General features: G+C 39.1%; 1 protein-coding gene across 5 annotated transcripts; it reads right to left on the bottom strand.

Moving 5' to 3' along the window:
• Positions 1 to 512: 512 nt before the first annotated feature.
• Positions 513 to 18,271, bottom strand: anln (anillin, actin binding protein). Of its 5 annotated transcripts, none has more exons than XM_046417984.1 (25): positions 18,061 to 18,271; positions 15,207 to 15,348; positions 14,675 to 15,091; positions 13,764 to 14,074; positions 12,155 to 12,467; positions 11,612 to 11,817; positions 11,392 to 11,499; positions 11,176 to 11,284; positions 10,040 to 10,347; positions 9,799 to 9,944; positions 8,465 to 8,606; positions 8,143 to 8,278; positions 7,590 to 7,772; positions 7,160 to 7,286; positions 6,937 to 6,985; positions 6,079 to 6,132; positions 5,960 to 6,004; positions 5,693 to 5,725; positions 5,563 to 5,581; positions 4,206 to 4,318; positions 3,878 to 3,922; positions 3,267 to 3,353; positions 3,059 to 3,166; positions 2,126 to 2,298; positions 513 to 2,010 (listed from the first exon to the last, which is right to left on the bottom strand). In XM_046417984.1, the coding sequence occupies exons 1-25, from the start codon at positions 18,076 to 18,078 to the stop codon at positions 1,896 to 1,898; spliced, it is 3,507 nt and encodes a 1,168-aa protein (XP_046273940.1). In that variant the 5' UTR covers positions 18,079 to 18,271; the 3' UTR covers positions 513 to 1,895. The 5 variants fall into 5 exon arrangements, with proteins under 5 accessions (XP_046273940.1, XP_046273942.1, XP_046273944.1 ...); XM_046417986.1 differs by having other exon boundaries at positions 11,176 to 11,278; XM_046417988.1 differs by lacking the exon at positions 3,878 to 3,922.
• Between the last annotated feature and the right edge of the window lie 709 nt (positions 18,272 to 18,980).

The following is an 18,980-nucleotide window of genomic DNA, read 5'->3' as shown; positions in this document are numbered from 1 at the left end:
GTGAAATCACATGGAGTCGGAGTCTGTGCAGCAGTGATCGAATGGCTGACAGAACCGACACAGCTGTTAGTTATGACATCATCATTCTTCAACTGTGGAAAAGAAAGTCTCACTATTAAAAGAAATACTCTCATAATCCATGATGCATACACCTGATGTCCATTCAACTGCACATACATTTCAGGGTGAACTGGATCAAACCTTTTCATAGGCTACAAATAAAAAGGAAAGCTGGCATTTTATTCTATACTGATTATTTAACAATAATTTCAAATATATATATATATATATATACATATAAACAGATTTTAATAGGTGTCAATTGGCAGGATAGAGTTCTTTGTAAAAATATTTTGGTTTATGTTCAAGTTAACAGAAATTATTTTTATTTTTTCTAGTACATAAAACACACCATGACATTAAAATCCCAAAGCTTCCAAACTTGTACATTGAATTTAATGTGGTATATTAACAAAATCCCAGAAAAAAAAAAAAGCATTAGTAACGTGGGCCAATTTGGTCAAAATAGGTATTTATTGAAGTCTCAGTGATCCACAAATACCTGAACAAGCTGACAAAAGTCTCTTGAAGTAAGGAAGTTGAAACTACTAACATATTCCCTGCTCACTTACACTCATCCTAATGAAAAGAAAAGCATAAAGTGTGCAAAATTAATTCATCTTAACTAATTTGGTGAGTTTGTATTCATTATAAACATGATGAAAAAGCACCGTCTTTTACCTCAACCTGACAATCTGAAATCTGTTCACCAACACCTGCAGCTTCACTGTAAAGTCTGTCACATATGCTTCTTTACACAGGATACACAAGCCTGACAAAGCTGCGTTTGTAGCCAGTAACAATGTAGGCTAACAGAACACAACTCTCAGTGCCCATTGCTACACAGACAGAACTAAATAGCCTCCTCTGTGTAGGTGAGCTGTGTCTTTAAAAATAAAAAAAAAAATCCAGACAGAATAAAAACAGAAAGAAAAGGTGTGTTTATGGTCATTTACAGCATCACTGTTACATAGATTGTCCATCAGAGTGATTGACAACTTTTAATTTTTTTTTGATTTGTTGGTTACAAGTCTGTAATATCAAAAATTGGATCCTTATAAAAAAACATTTTTCGTTTGGTATATGAAAAACATACTGGCCAAAATGTTACTGATTTTTGATCCCACACATCAATATCGGTTTAAAGTAGAATATGTAACAGACCTTAGCCTCAGTTATCCATCTTCCACTTCCACACACTAATAATTAAATGAACACTGAACAAACATTACAAATACAATAAAATCTGGGGTGTGCCTATCAAAGACTTGAGCACGGCAATTAAGCAAAAGCACATGAATGTCCTGCGACAAGTTATAAAAGCTAATATATAAAGTAAAAACTTCTCAAAAGGTATCATTCAGTATAGTTCTGTGCTGTCATGCAGGATAAAATGTAATAAAACTGGTGTGCTTCAAATCAATATTCATCTGCAATTTCAACACCGCGTATATATTATGTTGAGCACTGAAACCAGATAATTTAAAGCCATGCATTATATGCCATGAGCACTGAAGATTGGCATTAACATAATGTGACAACTCAACAATACCCCCAAAACATTAGATATCAAACCAGTCTAGAAATGTATAAAATATAGTGCCAAACCTCCACACCTCCTACACGAAACACCGTACTGAAATGTTTCAAATTTATGGCTTTATTTACTTTCCTCTGATCCTTAACTTGTATGTTTGCTTACTTATTCTCCTGTGAAACATCTCCAAATGGAAATCTTTAACAACTCTTATAATGTATTGCACTTAGTAACTGCATGTGTCATTGATATTGACAGTCCAAATAACAGCATGGCTGACTTTGACAGAGTGCAGTAATCACTGTGGCCTGTAACAGGAGTCTGGTTGCCACATACGCAAATCCATCAGAATTTGGTTCAGTTTCTTCATCCACAGATTCCTCTCATCCTTAGTGTCTGCGCTCAGCCAGTTTCTGTGCAGAAAAACACTCAGTGTTATTGATAGACAGAAATTTAAATAGACACGTAAGGATGTGTGTATAAGTAAACACAAGTTGATCAGTAAACACATAAATCATATGAACTTACTTGGTGACACACATTGTATTCTGGCACTGACTGACGAGTGTCTCTTTGTCATCGTCTCTTTGTGGTCGGACTGTGATGAGCTCAAATGTGTTGGGTCTGGCACAGAATTCTCTGTTGGCTGGTTCCACCTTGTGACTGGTGCAGTTGGCCAGGTTGATGCGACCAATGGGATTCTGACAGAAGAGGACAATTAATAATAATAATAATAATACAAAAAACAAAACAGGGTCTACACAAAGGTGGGTAAAATACCAGGATTATTCCATGCAAAAGGATTTCCATACAACAATGAGATACAGTATGACATCAATTTCTTTTTCACTTAAAATAAAATTTATTTTGTTTATTTTTGAGCAATGTCTGGATGGCTGCATGCTGCAAAATCACTGAAAACTCTAGTGTGAAATGTAGGACTTGTAATTATTAATTGCTTAGTCTTCTGTTTTACACTAGGAGTGGGTGATCTGGCAAAAAACTATGACAAACTGTTTTTTCTCAAGTTTGAAAATATCTGAAAGAATACATTACCCTATTTCAAGTAGGTTATAGCTTATTTCACTTTTCGAGTTAACCCTCTGACTTATTTTAGTGTTTACTCACAACTTACTTTAAACTGCTCACCTTGCTTTTCCTTTCAGTACCTCATCGCACCAACTAGGTGGACTAACAGTGAACAGATTGTCCACTAGTTAATCGATTGTAGAAGAAAGCCTACATTAAACAGCAGAGCTTAAAGGAGGCACATAATACCAGAGAACATCCCTTTCTTACTTTGCCTCTAGAGCAAATGTGATTGTCAGTACTTAGTTGACAGGAGGGGTAATGACAGGGCAGATTGTCCACTAGTTAATCGATTGTAGATGGTGTCACTCTCCCAGATAAACTGACAGAGGCTCTATAAATGACAGTTGTGCTTTAGAAGAGCTCAGATACCTTTCGCTTCTCATCGTCTGGGTAAGTCCAGTATGAGATGCAGTATCCTGACAGGACACACCACCTCCTGTGCCAGGCTCCAAATCCGCTAACATCTTCGAACATTGTCTGGGGAGGCAAATGTAGATTATGACATCTGGATCAGCAAATCAGTGGCCACCTTAGCATTAGTCAATCTGTGGTCACGACTGGACCTGCTTGCTCTCACCAGGAAGCCCTTCTCCTCCACCTTTGAGCCAACTTCACACTGCATCTTGAGGTAGATGTGGCCCTCCAGAGGGCACAAAAACGGAACCTTAAATCCAAAGCACAAGCATCATGTTTACAATTCAAAAACATTGAAGTTACTGGAAATGCTTTTCTTTAAAGAAGGTTGCAGTTGCTTAAAAGTAGGGATTGACTGATGTGATGTTTTCAAGGCCAATACAGATTAGTAGCCATCAGGAAAACTGACAACCGAAAATCGTAGCATCGAAACTTAGAATAACCAGTTATGGTGTGTAATTATTTATTGTTATTTTTAAATTAAATTATTATTTATTTCAAGAATTTTTATTACTATTAAATTATATTTATCTGAAACAAAAACACTGAAATGAAAAATGCTGAAAATTGGATCTCATAGCTGATCCCTACTTCAAGCTCACAATCATAAACTGATTTTAAAAAAAAAGCAATTTACATTCCCTAATGAGAAAAGAGTAGTTGAAGCTGATGTTAGTGTGACACTGATGTTAAGAATATCACTTGCCATAGTGTGTTCACCTTTCTTCCCACACAAAAAGCACCAAAGAAACATACATAAATACAAGTAGTAACCTTGGTCTGAAACATGCCACTGAGTAGTTCTCCTTCATATTTCATCTAAAAGAAAGATAGCAGGGCAGGTGAATGAGTGCACAGGCAGAACACACTGTTCCACGAGAACAAACAGGGTTACTGTGAGTCTCTAAAGCCTGTGCAAACATGGCTATGATCCAAGATAATTACTTTTGGACAACATATGTAAAGCATGGAGAAGAGTCTTCAGTCAAAGGCCAGCCCAACAAAATTCAGAATAAAGAACAAAACTCTGTGCGTGCTGTGTTTAAGTGTGGACAAAATACAGGAGGAGATCACGAAAAGGTGCTTTCAGGGGCTTCTATACCTTCTCCAAGGGAAATTTGTTTTTCCCAATAGACGACAGATTGAGCTTGTGTGATCCAACCAGAATGAAGTTACTGGTGCGAACAGCATTAGGGCCCCCTGGACTGGCCACAACTACACACAGAAAAAGAAGATATCATCAGTTTCATATGAAGTTTAAAGGGCCATTCCACCAATTAAGACATCCAGATTAGTTTACTTGTCCCAATGAATGCTATTCAGCAAGTGAAAAATATTGTATAATGTTCGTTGTCAAGTCTGGGGAAATATCTCTGATAATGTTATCAGAGGTTATGTTACCAGACCTCAGCTTTGGATTGGAGTACACAAATTTACAACAGAAAAGCCTATGTTACAAAGTAGTGTGTGAAATACTTGGAGACTTAGTACACAGAGAGGGTGTGAACAAAGGATATATCCCACTTGCATTTTGGGAACAGTGGGATTAAGTGATTTTGGATCCTTACCCATACTAGGGTAAGGACAGTTTTAAGAATTTCCCTTCAGGGATAAATAAAGGAATTCTGAAATTCAGTCATCACCCATTTACCCCCATCAGCCACACACTTCTAAAGGGTGATTGAGTGAGATCATGTTTATATGAGTTAATATAATTTTTTCTCCTTGCACATTATGCCTTTAACCATTTTAAACCAAACTCATCAGAAAAACATTTGAGCATACATTAGTGTGAAAAGAACATCCAGAATGACTGAAGCCATCTTTAGGAAAAGTTTATTAGACAGTGTAGACCTGCTACATGTCCCACCTGCGAACACAGGAGGAGAGGGGTTTATGACCTATACTGCAGCCAGCCACTAGGGGGACAGTCCTGATGTTTTTGCTTCACATTTGGGGAGCTGTCAAGTCATCCATCTTTACTTTACAGTCATTGGCATTAGTGCACACTCCATCTGAAGTGGGTTCAAGGGCTCAAACATGCAGCACTAGATGAGATGCAACATGGGCCTCTAGGTAAACACTGGTGTGTGCAGCTATGGGCAGTTCTTAATCTCATCTAGGGGTACATGCTAACATGGGACATGCTAACATGTTTAGGTTAATGGCTACAGTGAAAATATTTTGCTTAAAATCAATTTGGGATCTTTGGGCTTCTGGAGATGTCTGGAGACGTTCTATGGAAGCATTTTATTGCCCCCCCCCATTTTAAAACAATTCCTCAGGTTTCTCTGGTTGTTTGGGGGAATGCTGCAACACTGTCTTGCAGTGACTATCCAGAAATGTTTGGTGTTAGGGTTACTGACATGGATAAGAACAGATAGGTAATGACTGAATTTTCAGCCATTCCTTTAATGCTATATATTGTATCTTCAGACTGATTTTATATTTTGACATACCTGGTGTCTGGGCACTTTTCTGAAAGACAAAAAATGAACAAATTATAGATCAAATGTTAGACAGATGAAAAGTTACAGTCTGATATAAAAATCTTAGAAAGAAAGCTGAAAAGAAATCTTAAATACTTACAGTGATGGCAAGGAACCTCTTTGGAGTGATAGCCTACAAAAATGAAAGCAAAGCAACTAATGTATATTTCTTCAAAAGGAAAGATGGAAGCGACAGCACAAATGTGTCAGTGATTTGCATGTAGCTGGCCAGCAAACTTTGTCCTCCACTAAATGAAATGAGCACCCAAAGCTGTGTAGAGAAGGTCTCACAATAGTGATGGTCTTTAGGCTATTGGCCCACACAGTGCACACCCACCAACATATGAGGAACAGGAATGGTTCATACCGACATACACAAATCATGGGCCTCATGAACCTGCCTCCATATCATCTGGACAAACATACACTCACTTTAGTATTAAAGGATCCATCATGCCTGACACTGTGCTTGTTGTGGGAAATTACCTTTGACTTGCTGGGTTTCTTCTTCTTGTCACTGCAGACCTCACGCTTCTGCACCTGGGGATGTCAGCAGTTAAGTTTATGTATCTATATATATAGTTTATATCACTAAGTAGTCAGTAATTTTACTCAGAGACTCAACACTAAAAATATTCATGCATCAGTTATTCAAAATGTTTTTTAAATTAAATTACTTGAGGAAAAAAAAACAAACAAAACAAAAGCCAAAACAAGACACAGCCATACTAACAAGTTAGCGAACCCGGATCATTACAGTTGAAAAACTAGAATAACCACTTCACATTGTCCAAAATGTCTTGGTGTGCTGAAGTGTTAAGATTTCCCTTCACTGGAAGTATGCGGCCTAGCCCAACACCTGAAAAACAGGCTCATAAGGAGGTGTCTCTGGATACTTTTGTCTATATAGTGCCAATCTAGTCTAATGGTACAGTTTGCTTCTTGTTTTGGGATGATCCATATAGAAAATGACATAATTTTGTCAATGCCACCTGCAGCAGACGGATTGCGCACAGATATATATATTTAAATGTTGTTACAAGACAGAATCTTAAGGACCACATGTTCAATCATGAAAACAACAAATCTGCCAAGATATTAAAGATTTTAAAAGACTTTAAAAACTTGTTTTGCATTACATATGAAGCAGATCTGATAAACTGAGGAGATGAATACCTCATTAGTATTTCATAGCTGTATCACATGTTAAAAGGTGCGAGAGGTTTTGGGCCTTTCTTTACAAATGTAAGAACAAAGCAAAACAAAAACAAACAGAAAATACAGTCCATGTGTGTACAGTGCATCATCATTTGGCATCTGTCAATCACAAGGGAAGACACTCACCAGACCATAGACCTCGATATCAATTTCAAAGTTACTGGAGACATCAGATCTGAAAAGGGAGAAGGAGAGGAGCATTTGTGGTCAATATTCAACAATTATGATCTACATAAAGTTGGACATGTTCACTGTTCTGGATTAAATTTAACCAAACAACCACATTAAACACTGTAATGTGATATCAGTCAGTATCAAATAACACAGTGCATATTCTGTTTTTATTTACATGGTGAACTTGGTGGGGAAGGTGAGGGTGTCTCCACTCAGGCCGCGGTGTGTGCTGGCTAATGGTGTGGCCACAGTGTTCTCTGCTCCAGCACGAATCATGACGAAGAAGGAATACTTGGTTGCCTCTGAAATAATTCAAAAATAGAATGACGTTCATCACAATCGGTAGAGTAAATAATCAGCGATTAAATGCAGATAGAGCTTCTTTCTCTGGATTAAATCTATAAATATACTAGCACCACTCTGAAGATATGACCAATTATTAACAGAGACAGATTGTAGTTTTGATAAATATCAACTTGTTGAAAGACAGAGAAAGAGAACAGAAATGTACAACACTGAGAATTAGTGACAAGTGATGTCAGGAGAAAATGTTCAACAGTGGATTGTTACTTTAAATGTGGTTATATGTGCATATGGAGTCTTACCTGGCTTGTTAGCAGTGGAGCAAACAAAGTCTGCTTTGAGAGGCAGGCGTAACTCCTGCAGGGTGATGGAGCCCTTGGAGGCAGACACGGCTGTAGGTTCTGGCGCTGCAGGGGCCCTTTTCTGGCCTGTTGGGTCTCCTTTCAGGCGATCCAGCTCTGCCTTCAATGCTTCCCTCCTCTCCGCTAGGAATATCAAAAGAACGAAAGTTCGTTTTTGATATCACCACACGGGCTAAATCCTACTATATGAGGCTTTAAGCTAACACAGAGGAGCTGCAGTGGTCTTACAAAGTAGATGTCTAAGAGATTGCTCTTAGCTGCTTGTATGCATTAGTACTTTGACTTTTTGCATTAATTATTTTTGTATTTCGTTTTCCCTCCACCCAAAATTTAGCTTGTGAGTGGCAGAGTTCTAGTTACCGTAATTATTAAAATGAACCCAATGACCTGATACTGAAATTTTAATTTTAAAGGCATTCACAAGGACAGCTACAGGTTTTAATAAAGCGAAATAACTTCTGAAATAATTCAAGTACTGTATGCAAGCACTCACTTGCCACCAGTAGCAATCTCTGTGCCTCAGCCTCCACCTGGGATCCTTTGCCATGCTCTTCATCTGTGCAGCAGTTAAGTGCCTGGCTGGCCTGATGAATAACTGTCTGCTGGAGGTTCATCTCATTTGTCAGAATCTGCAGAGACATGAAGAGTCATGGTTAAAGCTGTCCACCATGTGATAAACAAGGCTGTTTGAAACTGACACATTCTGCCACTAAAATGATGCATATTTTCAGCAAATGTGCACCTTTTTCATGTAGGTAAATCAAATGTGTAACAGAGTTCACATGAAAAATTTAGACTCTGAAATTTTCCCTAACCTTCATCTTCTGCTTGACACTGAAGAGACCGGATCCTCTGGTTTCCTCCACTCTGTGAGAAACATCCTCTTTTCTCACAATCACCTGTTTCACATTGGGTCTCTCGATCTCTTTCACCCTGGTGGACCTATATGCATCAATGCTGACACACACACACACACACACACAGAATTAAAACACATATACAGCACGGACAGCAAACTTTAAAGAGGCCATACTATGCTTTATTTGTTTTTTTTCTGAAAAGCCTTTACTTCTACAACTCATCTATGTCACAATGCAGTATCACCTTCATCTTGGAGACTGTTCCCTAGCAAATGTGTCATCTGTCTCGCTCTCTGCTGTTGTTATATGAAGATGTGGAAGGTACAAGAAAAGCAGCAAAGTCTCAATCTACTGTCATCTACCTGAGGATGTAAAACCCCAGTATGACGGAAATATGAATGAATTGTGAGTGTATTATCAACAAGGGCCAGTAACAGTACAAGCTCAAAGGATGGATCAATGCCAACTGTTTGTGACCTGATTTTAAATGGAAGCTTTGCCATGTTTATTTTACCATTTAATTTGTAGATTATTCAGATTAGTCTGTTGAATTAGGTGTCCCCAGTCTGGGATGATGTTGGACAAATGTTGTAATACTGAAGGACAGTCAAAACAAACTGAATGTAAAGCCTCAATTGAAGCCAACTAAATAATGAGAGAAGTAGGCTGGATCACGCTGTACAAACACTATTACATATCTGTAATGTTTTTGGCATTACAGATATGTAAGGTTAATACAGATCAGATTCCTGCTGGTGGATATTTTGGTTTGGAGGCAGTTACTGGGGTGATATTCACAATTGAATTGTTGCTAACTTGAAGCTAAAAAGACCAGCAGAGCTGACAGGAGGTGCTGGCTCAGGCAAGAAGAGAAATCAGAGCAGAAATGGGCCTCAGAGGGTGAATCGAAATCGACAGTATAAGAAAAATGTATTTTGAATATTGAAGCATGTAAAACTGTTTTAGCAGACAACTAAAAAAAAGCATGTACCTGGCAATGGGAGTAATACAACCTCTTCAATACATCTATTCAATTCAATTCAGTTAATTTATATAGCATCAATTCACAACAAAAGTTATCTCATGACATTTTCCAATCAGAGCAGGCCTAGACCAAACTCTTAAATTTTGTAATAAAGAGAACCCAGCTCTTGACGACAGTCAGAAACCTCAGAGCAGACCCCGGCTAGCTGTAGCTGTAGTGTAGTGAGAGAATTAAAATAAACTATGACTAAACAGTAGTAATCTGACTGCTACATATAGAGCATATGGTAAAGTGCTCCTCTTACCTATATGGCAACTTGTGGTCCTCATCTGAAGCCTCAATGCTGTCTGAGGAGGCAGTCCGTATCATGTTGGTTCTCTGGAACTTGCTAGGTTTGGTACTGTCCGGAGTATTGCTCTTTATGATGAATGAGGTGGCTGGAGTTGACGTCTGCACAAAGACATACAGAAATGTTAATGTTTTTGTTGAGCTGTTTTTGCCATGCTGGCCTGACCCACAAAGGGATAGATATCATCTGTGCCTACCATCATTCTTCTTTCTGGACTCTTTACAACAGCAGCCACAGTCTCTGCTAGTGGAGTGAGGAGGGACATGGAGGAGATATTCAAAGCATCTTCCCCCTCCTCATCACTCTGATCTTCACTCTGCTCCAGGATTCCATCAAACAGCCCGTTGATAACTGCAGAGTTGATGGACTGGTCCACATTCATCTCAATCTCCTTAACCACCTCCTCGTCATCTGGGGTTTCATCAGCTGGTTTCTCTACAGTATTGGCAACCATCTTCAGAGGACTGGATGTTGAGGCCGGAGGAGAGACCATCAACTCATGACCTGTTTTTTTAAAACATAATCTATGTTAATTATTTTCCCAATTTACAACTGAATTTCGCACAGGCGTGTGCCGACTGAACACCTTTACCACCCCTTGCAAACCGTCAAACCTGTTTTAACATTCTATCGCATCGTTTTCATGAAAGGCCAACTGAATTACTGACAGAGTTCAGCTACAAATAAATACATAATTAAATAAAAAATAATAGCAGAAATTCTTACCAAATATCAGATAAGAAAATGAGTTATTTTATTATATTATAATTGTCAACTTAATCTCCAATTGCTGAGAAATCTTCCAACCAACCGAATTTCAGCACTACGGGAAGTTCAAATTTAAAAATTATTTATTTTTCAGTGTAAACAGAAGCTGTCTGTACATACTACTGTTGCATGTGGGTGTTGAATAGCATGAAATTTGAAGGGGGAATTTGACTGATGGAAGATGTTTTTTAACTGACAGGAGCACATACACTCAAATTAGGACACAACTTTGAAGACTGTAAAGTTAAAACCAAAGCAAATAATTACTCCTACAGCTTTGACAACTTTCATCATGCTAGTGTTTTAAATGTTGCAATGGATACACTCTGCTGTCTTATATGTAAAACTTATTAGCTCCATCTAATAAATTTTTCAGCCTCAAAGTGTGTGAAATTCTTAACTCATAGCTTACAGCTTTGATGAACCAAAGTTTCAAGACAGGAGAACTTTGTGCATCAGAAGGCCCAGTGGCTGGAAGAAAAACTGTCAGTACTTGTAACTGATCTCTCAAACACACGACCGACAGAAACAGCTGAAATCTCAGTCTCAGATATCATTGAATACCTGGAGGAGTGCACTTTGTGGGAGTATCTGTACTCTCAGCAGAAGGTGCTGTGGGTTCATCTTGTGGCCATGGGGAAACTTCAACCTCCACAGGGTTGTTAAGCTGTTCCTAGAAAGAATAATCATTAATTAAATGTAATCTTGCATATTCTATGAATATGTGACTGTTGCGTGAGATGACATTTTTGTCATTTGTGTGTGTAATACTTGGCCAACCTTGGTGTCTGTGTGTTTACTGGTTTCTGCTGCTTCATCTTTGTTTTTCCACATATTGTTTCCCTTCTGAAAGCGGCTACGAATCTGAGCCAGCTCTGACTCTCGCTCCTGAAATAAAATTTTATTTATATTTTTTAAATTATACTTTGCTACCATGATATCAAACAAAATGAGTACAACAGTAACAGGATACCCTACAGTATCTCTAACATTAACCTACCAGTTTCTGTTTCAGGGTGAGATCGGCAGTGGTTGTGTTTGCAGCTTGGACAGCTCTGAGCCTTTCCTGTACCAGTCTGGTGTTTGGTGTGACTGATGATGGAGTTCCAGGGGCAATGTTGGCATGATTAACGCCCCCTGCTGGGGAGCTCTGGTTGGTACGCTCCTGGCACCTCTCTCCAAAGCGCTCCAGGAAAGACTTTACACCTATAAAGAATATCCCATAAACTTTAATACATGTGGAGGAAAATAACCAAACCATCAGACACTAAACAAATCTAGCTGTAATATTGCTGGTGTGTGTATATGATTAAAATATAAGGTTGAGTATAAATATAAACTTAGGGATAGTTCTAATCATTTTTAGCACTAAAAACCAACAAGGATGTAGTTTGTAATGCTCTCCACAGACATGCCAAAATATATGAAGTCATTTTTGTGTCAATAAACAGCATGATACGACATATTGTGTTTCAAGTAACCGAAAGAGATCTGAAGAACTCGACCATCGGTCCATTACCCAATTTTCTGCAACATTACTCACTAGGTGCTCCAGCAGTGGCCTTGTCCTGGGGGACAGAGTGGCCAGCAATGTTGGGCTTGGCACAGAGTTCTGGCTTCTGAGGGCTGGAAGTGGGGTTGAGACCCCTGGAGAGGGGCTGATTCTTCAGGGGACTTGGGGGCACTGATGAGGAAGAGGTGCTGGCCTTCTGAGGACTGGATGGGAACGTTGTTCCCTGAATGGAGCTTTTCTGAGGACTGCTTACTGACTTAAGTGCTGGCCCGGTTGCAGGAACGTCAGCTTTCTGAGGGCTTGGGAGAACCACTCGGCTGGACTTTCCTGGAGAATATGCAGCCTGATAAAAATATACAACGGTCCATTAATGTATGAAGCATTTACAAAAAAACAATACAAGTTGGGGCATCCTGGTGGTCGAGGGGTTATTTTCTGTTGTTTGACTTATCATTGCAGCTTTACATGTAATCACTACAAAGTCATTCAGCAAGAATAATGAGAAACTGACTTCTCGAAGACACGAGCAAACAATAAAAATTAAAGTGTACTCTTCATTATGCAAATAAAAATAGTGTAATAAATAAAAAAATAATGTAGGATGTACAAGATATTTGTTAGCATAAGAGATTGGCATGAGTATTCAGTAGTGAGTAAGGCATTTTTTCATATAATAAATATAAAAGTATGTTGCCCAGGGTCATATTAACATTAATTTTTGGACAGGGTGCAGTGATGCAATGACGGTTTGTGTTAATCTGCACTAATTCATCATTCAATCTAATGTTACATACATGAATGAAAAAAAAAAGGTGACCAGCAGGTGAATAGTGATGTGTGGAATTATTAAAAACAAACGAAAAAACCCTACATAAATCTTCAGCGCAATCTGTGTAATGTTAAACTTGTGTATCAGAGAACAAGTGGTTTGGTGATTAACCATCTGCACATTCATCACAAGGAGAAACCAGTCTTATCATGTCATTGGCCAGAAGGGTTAGCATGTGCTGTGGTGATGTCACCAGATAATCATGACGAAGGTGACTGGAAATCTGCTGCTGTTAAGTGCAAGGACACGGCTTCCCTGAGCTGTTGACGTATGGTTGAGTCGAGGTACAAATTAGCATTGCGTTGAACAACAACTACAAGACTTGAGAAGATGTGAGATTATGATGAAAGTGTAGTGAAATTGAAAGTTGATCTGCAATATGCTGACAAGGTGGCTATTACTACTGACTATACGACAGTGACAGTGGTTAGCCATCACTAAACGCAAACCTCCCTGCATTTTTGCTTGGGTGTTATTAATTTTAGACGCTAATCTTATGTTAGATGTTTCCTGTAGTCACCTGAGTTCTCAATAATAATTTAATGCGTATTCAAAAATGGAAATTATTTCTCAATGCCCATCCCTTCTCAGAATCTATATCATATTCATATTATGCACTAAAGTAGTGGATTTTAGTCCTTTTAATGGTGCTCATATCAGATCAGGCAGTCACAGAAATTATTCACACCTGTATACACATTAGAGAGAATTTAAAAAGTAGCCATATTCACCAAAGCAGACAGCTCATGTATCACTCAGACAGAAAGAACTGATTATGTTAAAGAAGAAAAGAACCTCTGGTAAACCTACCTGATTAAAGGTGGGTGTGGTCTTGCTACTTGCAGTTGAACTGGCCACCACACGGCTGGCAGCCACTGTGTCATCTCTGACTCCTAATTTGGGAACAGCTGTGCCAGGCTTTTCTTTTGCATTCTCGCTGTGAATTTTCGCATGGCTTAGGTCGTCTTCCCAGGATCCAATGGTGGCAGCGAGGTTGGCCAATCTACCTCTCCTTCCCACTGGAGTTTCTGAGGACACTGTGTGGACAGTGGCTGATGGGACCTCAGCATCTCTCTTCAACAGGGACAAGGGAGTGTAGTTTTCAACTGCATCGGAGGTGTCTGAAAAGGTGATAATATGTTTGATTTAGGCAGGGACAAACTATCATACAACTGAGAGAGTGGACATCACACCCTTGATTTGAATTCCTGAAACACCAAGCGAGCGGCCTGCAGTCACATGAGTAACCACTACTGCAACAACAGGCAGTGCAACTACAGAACAAACAGAAGTGAAACATTGTTTCTTTTGAGACACTGTAGCCTTTTATTTCTTTGACACCTGAGTCTTACTAGAATCAAAACAGTGATGGTCCACTTGAAGACAGACAGGACAACTCAGTCCGAATTCATTTTGACTGATAAAAATCATACAGGCATAACTGGTCTAAATGTTGTGGACCAGCTGCATGTGTGTGTTTTAAAAGGAAAAAGTCAACATGAAAAATCTTTAGCAACTTTGGATTTGGTTTCTGTTGACTTTTTTGCATTAAACATCCTGTAAGTGAATTATAGTAGATTGTAAAGCTTTTGTTAATATTTTGGTGTGAAACTTCTCCTTTGTTTAGACCTTTAGACCAACTGCTGTTTTAAAATTATTTTATTTGGAAAGCTAATCAAATTAAATAAAATCATATCAAACAGTACACAAAAATGCCTTACCATCACCATCCCAACACTTTCTCTGCTCTGCTAGTCTGTGCAGACGAGACCTCATGCCAGCAGCAGATGGAGTTGCATCCTCCATCAGGTCTTCCTTGTTACTCCGCAGGGCTGATCTGGCAGACATCATCTCTGCTTCTCTGCTGCTTGGAGGATCTGGAGCAGGGGTGACAGTCATCTTTTCTGGCTCTGGTTGAGACTGGACAGCAGGCTGGGTAGCAGCCTTCTCCAGGGAGGAGGAGGTTCGGACGCTGGCAGGGCCCACTGGTGGTTTCTTGTCTGTGGGAGGATCTGGTAGTCTGGGGGCCACTGGTCGAGTCATCATTGGCTCCTGGTTCTCCTCGCCAGGTGCAGCCTGAACATTTTCCTCTGAGCACCTGCGCTTGGAAGGAGAAGGCTTGGAGGACACCTGGGGAACTGGGAGGAGGTGATGGAGAAATATCATCATATATATTATATAAGAGTAGAGCTGCACGTCAGTGGTCAAACTGACAAGTCTCAGCACACAGCAATCCAGAAAATGTGTTCATACCTTTATCAATGACTGGCTCACTGATCACACTATTGGTGTCAGCCAGTGGCCTTTTGACCATTGGTCTGTTTGCGGCATTTGGTCTCTCTGCCATTTTCTTCTGCAGGTTTTCTCTGCGAGCCCGAGTCCGCTCCAGCAGTTTCTGGTTTGACCAAAAAACAGTTAAATTGTTACTCATTTAGCTACTTTATACATATGGACTGAATCAAATAATAATCACCTGTACAATGTTTTATTATCAGGTACCACACAACACCACAAAGTAAAGACTCAAACATTATTAAGAACGGGAAGTCTTACCATGTTATATTATGACACACACAAAAAAAACAGGACCACTGTATTACATTACACAGGTGATGCTTTCATTATGTCTATCTCCTGTGTATAGCAGAATTGTTTTTGTTTTTTTATTTAAGCCAAGCTAAGGAGTGCTCCCACAGCAAGTCAAATGTCAGCACCATTACAGTAAATCAGAACATCTGCTTTGATGCTACAACAGCAGGGATAATTGTAACAACTTGTAATGTGAAATTTCTTGGAGGATTTAATTTGATGTACATACCTAATAGAACAATACACACTTTGGGAAATATGGTTTTTCACTTTGTTTTTTTTTGTCTTCAAGTCTCATGTTTGTTGTACTTAATGCAAAGCATTAGCGGCAGCCATAGTTCAGCAATAGATTTGTCGCACAAATACAACCTCCGCAACACTAGACAAAAAGTAAGCTTTAATTACATTCTCCAAAGTAACTGTGTTTACTATTTTTTAATGTAGTTTAGTTTCAGTGCTCATTCATTCGCCATGATAAAGAAAAACAATGGCGGTGAGCAGACATCGCTAGATGTGTGTTAGTCAAATTAAATTTAATGAGTCTCATTTACTCCTACAGCAGCTACACGAATGTGCTCTAAAGCTGCTGTGCCCTGTAATCCTTGTGCAGAGCACAAGCCAGAAAGCACTTAGTTAATCTTAGCAGACTGAAGCAGAGGGAGACAGCTAACCTGGCTCTGCCCGAAGTTCAACAATACACCTTCTGACAACGGGAAGAGTTGCAGAATAAAACTGTTTCTTTGCAAACAGCAGCCACTTGCGCCAATGTCAAAAATCACCACACCTACAAAAGTCAGCCACAAATTTCTCCAACTTCCCAAAACAGACAATCACATTCACAACATGACTGGACGGCCGTGCCGAGATGTGGAGCCGGGACTTGAACTTTCCTCTAGCTCTCTTTATTCATTCTTATAGCAACTATTTCTGTCACCTTCATTTAATAAACAAATGCAGAGATCTGAAATATGCACCTTTATCCCCATATTCAAACAACAACACCCCAACAACCAGCTTTTCACCCTGTTTTCAAGTATGACCATTCAAAACAACTATATTCTGAGTTGGTCAGAAAAGACATTGTGCGATATACCAACAAGTTATGAATGGAAACAGTCTGACCCCTGGTTTGATTGCCTTTAAGCTTTAATTTCATACTTATTACACAAACATCAGTGTTCTTCAATAAGTGCACAAATGCAATTTTGGACCATCTTCTTGATTGATGTTCACTTGGAAACCACACATCACATTTTTAAAGAACCGCTCTCAATTTGATAACAAGTATTTTGCGATATCAGAATTAATGCTAGTCACTTGAGGTAAACAATATTTTCAGTTGAGGAGCTTGTATTCACTATTTTTCCAATTGGCAATGAACACAAAGTGGTGCAAATGTGGCCACTGAGAGCGATGTTTAGAAGAGCCAAGGAGAAAAAAAATCCCCGAACGTTTTGCATTTGCCATTAGGGGAAGTCGCAAATACTCCTAACGAGTAGGAGACTGTTTTACAACTTCTCACTGTACATGTACTCTAGCTCTACAGCAAAGCTTGTAATTTCTCAAGTCAACAAATTTCTCTATGCTATGACACAGCATCTGAGATTAAGGACTCTTTATACATCTTGTTGCTGTGAGACTTGCAACTAGGCAGAGCACATTGTCTGTTAACAGATATAAAAAGGCCCCTCTTTGCTTGCCTGCCTTCCTTCCTCTTTTCTTTACATGACATTCCCCTCCCTTGGCCTCGCACAATCTGATTTACTGTGCTGTTCGTTAACAAGCCACAACACATTCCTGCAGCTGCACTGCACCGCCTGCACATTTTCTCCAGGCAGTGTGGAAAAGCTGAAGTCACATCAGCCAACATTCTTTACGAATGAGCCACTCCTGGATTTGAAATTTCAAACTCTACTGGCTGGCTCACATATTGGCGTAACAGGAATTGCTATTGGATATAATTCATTTCTAGTTTTAGCTTGCAACAACAGCATGAGTGTATCAGGGCAAAGAGAGAAAATGAAGCAGTGTAGTATTTATACATACCATTGCCTTAAATGGAGACAAAGCTGTAATTGTGGTGGGTTTTGGTTCAGTAAATATATATATAGTACAAAGGGTGTTATAGTACTGTATAAAGAGCAAGTTAGTCTGCAACCTGACTAAATGACAATTGATAAAACACGTAGAAAACTACATATAAAACCGTTAGACCTTATTTTTACTTCATATGTGTGGTTGCTGATGACTGACAAGACAAAGAAATAACACGTGACATGTTTTCATTGGTCTAGTTTCAATGTATTATCTTTTCTGCATAACGTTTACATTAAAGAACCATGAATGTAAATAAGTTGGTCTCCCGATGTCTATAGTATATCATATAAAAATAAAAATGTTACGTTCGGTAACTAGCAGGTAACGTTGACGCCACTATTTCGAGTGGACCTTACGTATATATAACTTATGTGAGGATAGCTAACCAGCTAATGCTAGTAAAGTTAGCTGTCCTACTCACCTCAGTAAATGGATCCATTTTGACAGTTTTTCCTTACTTGAGCAATATTTCAACAAGTGGGTATTTTAAAAGTCTTGTACACCACTGTATACACACAAAAAGGACGTAATGAGGCGAGCTGAGCGGCTCTCAGCTTCTCTTCTCTCTTCTCGGTTGCTCTTCTCTCCGCAGTCTGCACTGCACAAAACAACTACTGTTCAAATTTGAATTTCAGCGCTGCACTTACTGCGCAGACTCCGACAGTTGAACGCATGCTTGAGAACCAATCAGAATCAACGAGCCCTGCTTACACTTGCTGAGCCAATCACAACCTGGGTGTGTGGAAAACGAGCTGTCACTTTACAACAAACCACCACGCAGACCATGAAACCACAATATATATCCACATTTTCATGAATTACTCATATGCGTTTTCAAATATTGAAAACAAGCTGTTTAGCCCTAATGCACAAACCCAATTTCAACCGGTGCAATGCACAGAAGATTCCTTTCACTATAGCTAAATAATCGTCATGCACAATACATAAATTCACAAATAACATTTGTCATCATATAAGGTACTCAAACAAAAGGAGAAATGAGTTATGGTGACATGCCAAATGAAAGGACTATGTTGTGTATTTTTAAAAAAGTAAAAGTTGACATAAACTAAATTTCAAAAAATACGTTTAGTTTCATGTTTGAATTAATGATTTTGCAAATGCCAGCAGGGCAAACAGCTGTAAAACATGGTTGGACAGACTGAACTGTCAACTCGTTACACACTCTAGTCTATAGAGTCGGCTAGCTCGGTGGACTGATTCAAACATCTTGACCGTCTGGACCCTGGAAGTGTATTACATTCATAAGATAAAGTCAGCAGGTGCAAACAGTCCATCGAAAACTACATTCATGTTGTCTATATTAGCAACAAATCCAGT

Source organism: Scatophagus argus, chromosome 17 (genome assembly GCF_020382885.2).
Source record: "Scatophagus argus isolate fScaArg1 chromosome 17, fScaArg1.pri, whole genome shotgun sequence".
NCBI classification, from domain to species: Eukaryota; Metazoa; Chordata; class Actinopteri; family Scatophagidae; genus Scatophagus; species Scatophagus argus.
This window is presented reverse-complemented; position numbering and strand designations above follow the sequence as displayed.